Source organism: Taudactylus pleione, unplaced genomic scaffold (assembly GCF_031769625.1).
Source record: "Taudactylus pleione unplaced genomic scaffold, aTauple2 ptg000894l, whole genome shotgun sequence".
Taxonomy (NCBI): Eukaryota; Metazoa; Chordata; class Amphibia; order Anura; family Myobatrachidae; genus Taudactylus; species Taudactylus pleione.
In genome coordinates, this window is record NW_028285295.1 from 407,092 (window position 1) to 419,175 (window position 12,084).

General features: G+C 45.4%; 1 protein-coding gene across 3 annotated transcripts in view; it reads left to right on the top strand.

Annotated features, from left to right (window-relative positions):
* EML5 (EMAP like 5) overlaps positions 1-12,084 on the top strand; it is a 256,157-nt gene that overhangs the window by 147,474 nt on the left and 96,599 nt on the right. For all 3 annotated transcript variants that reach the window (XM_088459090.1, XM_088459091.1, XM_088459089.1), the window contains exons 18-21: positions 6,765-6,967; positions 8,334-8,445; positions 9,242-9,369; positions 10,331-10,472. In XM_088459090.1, the coding sequence (XP_088315216.1) occupies positions 6,765-6,967; positions 8,334-8,445; positions 9,242-9,369; positions 10,331-10,472 (585 nt within the window). The remainder of the gene's footprint in view (positions 1-6,764; positions 6,968-8,333; positions 8,446-9,241; positions 9,370-10,330; positions 10,473-12,084) is intronic.

Consider the following 12,084-nt stretch of genomic DNA (forward strand, 5'->3'; position numbering starts at 1 on the left):
CTACCTACTCATCTGTATCAGCACATTAGCTAGATAATGATTTGCCAAAGCGAGCAGAAAATAATTTTTTGTAGTTCATTGTTAAATACAATTCTAACCATGGGGTTGTAGTTATCCACTATACCAATAAACAGAAGCTTTTTAGCAAAGAAGTAACCAATAAGAAAAAAAATATATATATATTTGAAGTTCCTGATATCACCCCCTCCCGACACCTCTTTTTCTGTGCTTCCCCCTCACCATCCTTCCTGTGCTATACTGTAGGTGCGACGTCCCTTGTGCATAAAATAAATACCTATCAACACCACAAAGATATATGATATTGGATAGAAGACGTAATGATATGCAGTGACGGGAAGTGATATTGGATAGAAGACGTAATGATATGCAGTGACGGGAAGTGATATTGGATAGAAGACGGTAATGATATGCAGTGACGGGAAGAGATATTGGATAGAAGACGGTAATGATATGCAGTGACGGGAAGTGATATTGGATAGAAGACGGTAATGATATGCAGTGACGGGAAGAGATATTGGATAGAAGACGGTAATGATATGCAGTGATGAGAAGTGAGGTCAGGAGTAATAAACTGCATCATGTAAAGGAGATGGAAGAGATATTTTAAAGGTGAAAGGAGAGATTACTGTGGTATCATAGTGACACTAATGAACAGTCACGATATGCTCAGCGTGCAATGCCCTCATGTGGAAGATGAAGTGATGGGAAGGAGAAAAGGTGACATGTGGAAGATGTAGTGATGGGAAGGAGAAAAGGTGACATGTGGAAGATGAAGTGATGGGAGGTAAGGAGTAAAGGTGGTATGTGGAAGATGAAGTGATGGGAAGGAGAAAAGGTGGCATGTGGAAGATGAAGTGATGGGAAGAAGAAAAGGTGACATGTGGAAGATGAAGTGATGGGAAGGAGAAAAGGTGACATGTGGAAGATGAAGTGATGGGAGGTAAGGAGTAAAGGTGATATGTGGAAGATGAAGTGATGGGAAGAAGAAAAGGTGACATGTGGAAGATGAAGTGATGGGAAGAAGAAAAGGTGACATGTGGAAGATGAAGTGATGGGAATGAGAAAAGGTGACATGTGGAAGATGTGATAGGAAGGAGAAAAGGTGACATAAGGAAGATGTAGTGATGGGAGGTAAGGAGAAAAGGTGGCATGTGGAAGATGAAGTGATGGGAAGGAGAAAAGGTGACATGTGGAAGATGTAGTGATGGGAGGTAAGGAGAAAAGGTGACATGTGGAAGATGTAGTGATAGGAAGTAGAAAAGCTAAAATGAGGAAGATGTAGTGATGGGAGGGAAGGAGAAAAGGTGACATGTGAAATATGTAGTGATGGGAGGTCAGGAGAATAGGTGATATGAGGAAGTTGAAGTGATGGGAAGAAGAAAAGGTGACATGTGGAAGATGAAGTGATGGGAATGAGAAAAGGTGACATGTGGAAGATGTAGTGATGGGAGGTAAGGAGAAAAGGTGATGTAGAAGATGTAGTGATGGGAGGTAAGGAGTAAAGGTGATAAGTGGAAGATGAAGTGATGGGAGGTAAGGAGTAAAGGTGATATGTGGAAGATGAAGTGATGGGAAGAAGAAAAGGTGACATGTGGAAGATGAAGTGATGGGAAGGAGAAAAGGTGACATGTGGAAGATGTAGTGATGGGAAGGAGAAAAGGTGACATGTGGAAGATGTAGTGATGGGAAGGAGAAAAGGTGACGTGGAAGATGTAGTGATGGGAAGGAGAAAAGGTGACATGTGGAAGATGAAGTGATGGGAAGGAGAAAAGGTGACATGTGGAAGATGTAGTGATAGGAAGGAGAAAAGGTGACATGTGGAAGATGTAGTGATGGGAGGTAAGGAGAAAAGGTGACATGTGGAAGATGTAGTGATAGGAAGTAGAAAAGCTAAAATGAGGAAGATGTAGTGATGGGAGGGAAGGAGAAAAGGTGACATGTGAAATATGTAGTGATGGGAGGTCAGGAGAATAGGTGATATGAGGAAGATGTAGTGATGGGAGGTAAGGAGAAAAGGTGGCATGTGGAAGATGAAGTGATGGGAAGGAGAAAAGGTGACATGTGGAAGATGTAGTGATGGGAAGGAGAAAAGGTGACATGTGGAAGATGTAGTGATGGGAAGGAGAAAAGGTGACATGTGGAAGATGTAGTGATGGGAAGGAGAAAAGGTGACATGTGGAAGATGAAGTGATGGGAAGGAGAAAAGGTGACATGTGGAAGATGTAGTGATAGGAAGGAGAAAAGGTGACATGTGGAAGATGTAGTGATAGGAAGTAGAAAAGCTAAAATGAGGAAGATGTAGTGATGGGAGGGAAGGAGAAAAGGTGACGTAGAAGATGAAGTGATGGGAGGTAAGGAGTAAAGGTGATATGTGGAAGATGAAGTGATGGGAAGGAGAAAAGGTGACATGTGGAAGATGAAGTGATGGGAAGGAGAAAAGGTGACATGTGGAAGATGTAGTGATGGGAGGTAAGGAGTAAAGGTGATATGTGGAAGATGAAGTGATGGGAGGTAAGGAGTAAAGGTGATATGTGGAAGATGAAGTGATGGGAAGGAGAAAAGGTGACATGTGGAAGATGTAGTGATAGGATGGAGAAAAGGTGACATGTGGAAGATGTAGTGATGGGAGGTAAGGAGAAAAGGTGACATGTGGAAGATGTAGTGATGGGAGGTAAGGAGTAAAGGTGATATGTGGAAGATGAAGTGATGGGAAGAAGAAAAGGTGACATGTGGAAGATGAAGTGATGGGAATGAGAAAAGGTGACATGTGGAAGATGTAGTGATAGGAAGGAGAAAAGGTGACATGTGGAAGATGTAGTGATAGGATGGAGAAAAGGTGACATGTGGAAGATGTAGTGATGGGAGGTAAGGAGAAAAGGTGACATGTGGAAGATAGTGATGGGAAGGAGAAAAGGTGACATGTGGAAGATGTAGTGATGGGAGGTAAGGAGTAAAGGTGATATGTGGAAGATGAAGTGATGGGAAGGAGAAAAGGTGACATGTGGAAGATGAAGTGATGGGAAGGAGAAAAGGTGACATGTGGAAGATGTAGTGATGGGAGGTAAGGAGTAAAGGTGATATGTGGAAGATGAAGTGATGGGAGGTAAGGAGTAAAGGTGATATGTGGAAGATGAAGTGATGGGAAGGAGAAAAGGTGACATGTGGAAGATGTAGTGATAGGATGGAGAAAAGGTGACATGTGGAAGATGTAGTGATGGGAGGTAAGGAGAAAAGGTGACATGTGGAAGATGTAGTGATGGGAGGTAAGGAGTAAAGGTGATATGTGGAAGATGAAGTGATGGGAAGAAGAAAAGGTGACATGTGGAAGATGAAGTGATGGGAATGAGAAAAGGTGACATGTGGAAGATGTAGTGATAGGAAGGAGAAAAGGTGACATGAGGAAGATGTAGTGATGGGAGGTAAGGAGAAAAGATGACATGTGGAAGATAGTGATGGGAAGGAGAAAAGGTGACATGTGGGAGGTAAGGAGTAAAGGTGACATGTGGAAGATGAAGTGATGGGAGGTAAGGAGTAAAGGTGATATGTGGAAGATGAAGTGATGGGAAGGAGAAAAGGTGACATGTGGAAGATGTAGTGATAGGATGGAGAAAAGGTGACATGTGGAAGATGTAGTGATGGGAGGTAAGGAGAAAAGGTGACATGTGGAAGATAGTGATGGGAAGGAGAAAAGGTGACATGTGGAAGATGTAGTGATGGGAGGTAAGGAGAAAAGGTGATATGTGGAAGATGAAGTGATGGGAAGGAGAAAAGGTGACATGTGGAAGATGTAGTGATAGGATGGAGAAAAGGTGACATGTGGAAGATGTAGTGATGGGAGGTAAGGAGAAAAGGTGACATGTGGAAGATGAAGTGATGGGAAGGAGAAAAGGTGACATGTGGAAGATGTAGTGATGGGAGGTAAGGAGTAAAGGTGATATGTGGAAGATGAAGTGATGGGAAGAAGAAAAGGTGACATGTGGAAGATGTAGTGATAGGATGGAGAAAAGGTGACATGTGGAAGATGTAGTGATGGGAGGTAAGGAGAAAAGGTGACATGTGGAAGATGTAGTGATGGGAAGGAGAAAATGTGACATGTGGAAGATGTAGTGATGGGAGGTAAGGAGAAAAGGTGGCATGTGGAAGATGAAGTGATGGGAAGGAGAAAAGGTGACATGTGGAAGATGAAGTGATGGGAAGGAGAAAAGGTGACATGTGGAAGATGAAGTGATGGGAGGTAAGGAGTAAAGGTGATATGTGGAAGATGAAGTGATGGGAAGAAGAAAAGGTGACATGTGGAAGATGAAGTGATGGGAATGAGAAAAGGTGACATGTGGAAGATGTAGTGATGGGAGGTAAGGAGAAAAGGTGGCATGTGGAAGATGAAGTGATGGGAAGGAGAAAAGGTGACATGTGGAAGATGTAGTGATGGGAAGGAGAAAAGGTGACATGTGGAAGATGTAGTGATGGGAAGGAGAAATGGTGACGTGGAAGATGTAGTGATGGGAAGGAGAAAAGGTGACATGTGGAAGATGAAGTGATGGGAGGTAAGAAGAAAAGGTGACATGGAAGATATAGTGATGGGAAGGAGAAAAGGTGACTTGTGGAAGATGTAGTGATGGGAGGTCAGGAGAATAGGTGATATGAGGAAGTTGAAGTGATGGGAGGTAAGGAGAAAAGGTGACATGTGGAAGATGTAGTGATGGGAAGGAGAAAAGGTGACATGTGGAAGATGTAGTGATGGGAAGGAGAAAAGGTGACATGTGGAAGATGTAGTGATGGGAGGTAAGGAGAAAAGGTGGCATGTGGAAGATGAAGTGATGGGAAGGAGAAAAGGTGACGTGGAAGATGTAGTGTTGGGAAGTAAGGAGAAAAGGTGACATGTGGAAGATGTAGTGATGGGAAGGAGAAAAGGTGACATGTGGAAGATGTAGTGATGGGAAGGAGAAAAGGTGACATGTGGAAGATGTAGTGATGGGAGGTAAGGAGAAAAGGTGGCATGTGGAAGATGAAGTGATGGGAAGGAGAAAAGGTGACATGTGGAAGATGTAGTGATGGGAAGGAGAAAAGGTGACATGTGGAAGATGTAGTGATGGGAAGGAGAAATGGTGACATGTGGAAGATGTAGTGATGGGAAGGAGAAAAGGTGACATGTGGAAGATGAAGTGATGGGAGGTAAGAAGAAAAGGTGACATGTGGAAGATATAGTGATGGGAAGGAGAAAAGGTGACATGTGGAAGATATAGTGATGGGAGGTCAGGAGAATAGGTGATATGAGGAAGTTGAAGTGATGGGAGGTAAGGAGAAAAGGTGACATGTGGAAGATGAAGTGATGGGAAGGAGAAAAGGTGACATGAGGAAGATGAATTGATGGGAGGTCAGGAGAAAAAGTGACATGAGGAAGATGAAGTGATAGGAGGTAATGAGGAAGATGAAGTGGTGGGAGGTAAAAAGAAAAGGTGACGTGGAAGATGAAGTCATTTAAAGGAGAAAAGATTACATGTGGAAGATGTAGAGATGGGAGGTAAGGAGAAAAGGTGACATGAGGAAGATGAAGTGATGGGAAGGAGAAAAGGTGACATGAGGAAGATGTAGTGATGGGAGGTAAGGAGAAAATGTGACATGTGGAAGATGAAGTGATGGGAAGGAGAAAAGGTGACATGTGGAAGATGTAGTGATGGGAGGTAAGGAGTAAAGGTGATATGTGGAAGATGAAGTGATGGGAAGGAGAAAAGGTGACATGAGGAAGATGTAGTGATGGGAGGTAAGGAGAAAATGTGACATGTGGAAGATAAAGTGATGGGAGGTAAGGAGAAAAGGTGACATGAGGAAGATGTAGTGATGGGAGGTAAGGAGAAAATGTGATATGATGTGACATAATAATGAAAAGAAGAAGGTTACATTTAAATGTACATTCATTTTTTGCATACAGGGCCTGATTCAGAGATGAATGCTCTGACCAGAGCGCTCGCTCTGAATCAGGGCCCTCCTACCTTTTTTGGAGCGTCCTCATGGACGCTCGCCTAGCTGTGGGTTACCACCCACAGCTTATGCGAGCGTCCATGACGATGGTCGCGATGGTCTTGACCATCGCGACTATCGGGCTTGCGACGGAGACCCTGCGGTAGGGTCTCGCTGCCGCAAGCCCTGGAGTGATTTTGGCTCTATCAGAGCCAAAATCACTCCCACTGACATCACTAGTGATGTCAGTGGGGCCGGCTTGAGACCTTAGGCGTTCCCATGGGAACGCCTCCGTCTGGCAGGCACGCCCCCGGTACGCCCACCAAAGGGGGCGTGCTGTCAATCAACATCGACAGCATGCCCACTTTGGTGCGAGACCCGGAGCGATGGAGAGCCCGTCGCTCTCCGTGTCTCGCGCATGCGCACGACGGAGCTCCCTCCGTCGTGCGCATGCGCAGTGGGGGACATCGACCCGCTTGCGAGCGTACTGCCGCTCACGAGCGGGTCTGAATGACCCCCACAGTCAGAAAGTTGTGAAGACCATTGAACTGTGATAGTAAGTAACAAAACTATAAATCCACCTCTGAGAAACATATGAGAGAAATAACTTAAAATTCTATGGGTTGATATAGAAATAGATGTGAAATGAGTTTATGGTGGAGAAATATAGTTGTGGGAAGAATCATTAGGATGGATAATATGTCAAGATCTATTAAAAAAGTAACAATGTAAAAGTCTGACCATCTGTGTTTCACTATAAAATGTGAGCTGTCATTTCCTTGCAGGTGGGGGTCTTATAGGACGCAAAGCCTGTATAGGAACTGGGGCGAAGATGGACACAACAATGTGTGTTGTTTACGGCTGGACAGAAGAGATGTCCTATTCTGGAACATCAAGTGGTGATGTCTGTATTTGGAGAGACTTGTTCCTTATGAAAACTGTGAAGGCTCACGATGGGCCTGTGTTTAGTATGCACGCCCTAGATAAGGTGAGAGGAACCAGTCATGACTGATTTGGCCAATGTTTACTTGTGTCTTACAGCTGACAAATCCAGAGTCTGACTGTAATGTGGAGTAATATGAGAACGGACTCCCAATATCTGGGATTCCTTCATAAGTTAAGACTTCAGGAACCTATAAGACCCATTTTAGTCACACGATATTGCAAAGGTGCAAACAGATTTACACTTCATATATTAGAGAATGTAGGGCCTGAGATTCATGTCTACTGTAGACCGGATCATCTCTTCTAAATTGTGCTATCGTAGAGACAGGTTACATGAGCCAGTTCTTGAGGTTGAGTAGTAACTTGGATTTCAACAAAAGAAAAGACTATTGTGTCTGTTCATTTTCAGTTATCTTATAGATATAATTTGCTTAGTCCTTTTGTCCGGAACGCTCTTTGAATTTGAATGTCTCAAAGACTAAGATATTAATGTGATTCTTTTGCGATGGATTTCAATCGGCAATAAATTACAGAATTTTGAATAAAACTGTATAGAATTTGATGAAAAATAAATTCGACAAAAACCATAATAAATGCTTTGGTATAGTTAATCTTAAAATGTCAAGAAAGTTACCAGAACACAGAGCCGGCACAGTGACCCAGGGGAAGCGGGATAGGGTGGCCGCCGGCTGCTGTTCTCACGCAGTACTGGTGGTCTGTGCTCTCACATGGACCCTAGCCATGTGCGGGCACTGTTTACATTCTGCCCAGTTAGGCTCGTGTTTGGCCGCCATGGCTGCATGACGTAGCTACTACATAATGAGGACGTGCGGGCGGCACAAGACGTGTGGCTGCTGCCGTAGGGGGCGCTCTTACCTCACCTACTTTCTTCAGCTACTAGATTGCAGGCTCGCAACTCCCAGCCAATCAGCCCCGGGTTTACGTCTCAATAGCAACTCCTCTTTTCTCTGCTTTCCACGAGAGCTGCCGGCAACTGCTGATTGGCGAGAGGCTGGGAGACGATGAGGCGGAGTAACTGTGCATTATCATTTGCATCTATAGAGGCTGAGCTCGCAGTTCCCCCTGGAAACGGTCCATGGCCAAATATATCATCGCACGTACAAATTGGCGAAATGTTACTAATAAAAAAAATCCTCAAAAACCATAAAAGGGTGTGGCTTAGCTGGTTATGTGTCACGCACACCTTTTATTACCCGATTCCGTCGTACTAACATATGTTGTAGCCATTATCTAGCGAAGCATTTTCCATACGTATATTCTGGGTTTAGATTGGAGAAATGTTCGCCACGGGCATACTAGTATTTCATAATAATGTGTATTCCTATTTGTCGCTACACCGTGCTGGGAAAATGCTCTATGAACGTGATACTATGCTTTTCTTATCACAGGGCTTTGTAACTGGTGGGAAGGACGGAGTGGTGGCTTTGTGGGATGATTCCTTTGAGCGATGTCTGAAAACCTACGCTATCAAGAGAGCCGCACTGGCTCCTGGCTCTAAAGGTGATGTGGGGATGGCTCAATGACTTATAATTAGTGCACACCGCCAGGGCCGGCTCTAGGGGTGTTCAACCAATGCGGTCGCAGACGGTCGCCACCCATAGAGGGCGGCACCCCTCCCCAGTATCCCGATTTCAGTACTGTCCCGCTGTTCCACCCGCGGGCCACTTCGCCGAAGTGGCCCGCGGGTGGTCAAATCGTTAGGTTGGGGACCCCCACCGCCGCAGCTGTGTGTCGGTGCCAGACCCCCGGAGTGAGCATGTGCGCGGCATCCATTCACTGACAGGAGAGGGCTGGCGAAAGCCCAGCCTGTGACGGAGGGCTGGGCTTTACCCCCAGCCTGACGTTATTTGGAGGCGTGCCATGCGGGCACGTCTCCTAATAATGTAACTTAGGGGGTGTGGCCTATGTTAATGAGGCCACCCCTCCCCCCATTTTGGTCGCACGCAATGACAGGGCACATCCTAACGGGCCTGCACAGGGTGCTCAGACACCTGGAGCAGGCCCTGCACACCGCGTCTAGTCCCTGATCTGATTAATGGAAATTGCCCATTGCTCTCATTTGCAGAGAAATAGCTACGTGGGACATCAGTGCCGTATTATTACTCCGAGAAAAATGTGAATATTTTTTCTGTGTAATAGTTTATATTAAAACCAAGCATCACTTTTGCAATCCAGACTGTGTATGTATGGATGTATGGGTGTATGTGTATATATATATATATATATATATATATATATAATATTTAATGAGCGGTAGATATTTCTATCCAGTTACGCTATATTTCCCCCAATGCAGGGCTGCTCCTGGAAGATAATCCTTCCATCCGTGCCATATCATTGGGACATGGCCATATCCTAGTGGGGACAAAGAACGGTGAGATCCTGGAGGTGGATAAGAGTGGGCCGGTCACTCTGCTTGTCCAGGTAACTGAGCACTCAGAGTCTGTGTTCTTAGTAGGAATAGTGACCTGTATAATGTAGGAGGGTTCCACACTATGACAATAAAATAACTGAATGTCCACACAGTTTATTCAAGGATGAAAAAATGTATAATGAAAGTAAAAGGGAGTCACACAATCAGCCCTATTAGAGTCCTAGCTCTGGCACACCCAAGACAGGGCTTCACTCCAAAAACTGTAACATAGCTCAACCCTGTCAATATTTATTCACTTCAGACTACGTAGACTAATCCATACTCATAACTATTGGTAGCACATAGCTGATGAGTGAGGCATGGAAACGAGGGTCTGCAGACCCGTGTAATCTTTCCCTATGCAGGCTGATAGCAGGGGGCTGAGCGCTGTGTAGTGTTTAGGGAGTACTATATCAGGGCTGATGGCAGAGGGCTGAGCGCTGTGTAGTGTTTAGGGAGTACTATATCAGGGCTGATGGCAGAGGGCTGAGCGCTGTGTAGTGTTTAGGGAACACTATATCAGGGCTGATGGTAGAGGTCTGAGCGCTGTGTAGTGTTTAGGGAGTACTATATCAGGGCTGATGGCAGAGGGCTGAGCGCTGTGTAGTGTTTAGGGAGTACTATATCAGGGCTGATGGCAGGGGGCTGAGCGCTGTGTAGTGTTTAGGGAGTACTATATCAGGGCTGCAAGTTCTGGGTACGTGTATATGAAAACATATGACCGTTATTGAAGAGGGGAGGGAGCTGTGTAGCATTTATTTTTGGCTGTATTTCTTAAATACGATCTATATTCTGCCCCCTCCGCCGTCATACTTTCGGTAAGAGCTGGCAGATAACGTGAATGTAGAGGAGGCCAGAGACACTGATGTATTTGGCTATGGATGTGTCCGTTCAGTGATGGGTAAGTTCTGTTTTTCTTTTGATGGGTCTCTCCTGTTTGATACTCAGCAATCCTCTCCTTGTGCTCACCAGGGACACATGGAAGGAGAGGTTTGGGGTCTGGCCACCCACCCTCACTTACCAATCTGTGCCACTGTGAGTGATGATAAGACTCTCCGCATCTGGGACCTGTCTCCGAGCCACTGCATGCTGGCCGTGCGCAAACTCAAGAAGGGTAAGAAGAATCTGCGGGTAGCTCATAGTCCTTAGGGTGTGGTGCTGGGATATGTGTAATAACTCGCCCGTACTGTGCTGACACCGGCACCTAGGACAGATTGATTGTCTCTCTTCCTGATTGAGTGATGGATTAATTGCCTGCTTTATTGATTGTGTTTGGCGGACTGATTGTCTGTCTTATAGATGAGTTCCTGATGGACTGATTGCCATCTGATTGAGTCCTTTAGTGATGGACATATTACCTGTCTCAGTGACGGAGTGATGGGATGATTGATGAGGATAGGAATGCTGATAAACCTATTCACTGACCCAAGAGAATAGCTGGAGACATAATGGAACTTCTGCACTGTACCATAAATTGTCTATTTATGTCGCAGGCACCAGAATTAGGTTTTAGGTCTGTATTGGACAAGGGATAACGTGTCTGTGAATCCAGAGTATGTTCTACATGTGACAGATACTGATGAGTAACAGCTGCTACCTGTAATGGATTGCGATAAGTAACAGCTGCTACGTGTGATAGTGATGAGTAACAGCTGCTACATGTGATAGATAGTGATGAGTAACAGCTGCTACATGTGATAGATAGTGATGAGTAACAGCTGCTACATGTGATAGATAGTGATGAGTAACATCTGCTACATGTGATAGATAGTGATGAGTAACAGCTGCTACATGTGATAGATTGCGATGAGTAACATCTGCTACGGGAAGCAATCGGGAAGCAGACTGCCTAAATACCGGCAGCCGGCTTCCCGACTGTCATATCCCGGCAAGGGTGAAATGCCGGGCGTCTAGATGTAGACGCCCGCATTTCCCCGACGCCGGGAGACCGGCGCCCGGCATCCCGATCGTAGTGATGCCGGGCGCCGTGAGCGGACAGCCACGGGAGGGAGGGTTAGGTTTAGGGCTCCCGGGGGGGACTTAGGGTTAGGCACCCCGCTGGGAGGGTTAGGCTAGGGGGAGGGAGGGTTAGGGTTAGGCACCCCCGGGCGGGGGACTTAGGGTTAGGCACCCCCCCGGGGGACTTAGGTTTAGGCAGCGGGGAAGGGGGTGGTTAGGGTTAGGCACTTAGAGAGGGGATTAGGGTTAGGCATTATTTCATACCCATTCCTCTGCTACGTGTGACAGATACTGATGAGTAACAGCTGCTACCTGTAATAGATTGCGGTAAGTAACAGCTGCTACCTGTAATAGATTGCGATGAGTTACAGCTGCTACATGTGATAGATACTGAAGAGTAACATCTGCTACGTGTGATAGATAGCGATGAGTAACGGCTGCTACGTGTAATAGATAGCAATGAGTAACAGCTGCTACGTGTAATAGATAGCAATGAGTAACAGTTGCTACCTGTGATAGCGATGAGTAACATTTGCTATGTGTGATTGTGAAGAGTAACATTTGCTATGTGTGATAAATTGCAATGAGTAACAGCTGCTACCTGTGATAAATTGCAATGAGTAACAGCTGCTACCTGTAATATATTGCGATGAGTAACAGCAGCTGCTATGTGTGATAGAAATTGATGAGTGTGAGGATACGGGGTTCTCTCAATGACCCAGACACCGAGCAGATGAAACCAACGTGATGGTTTATTTTTCCACAGC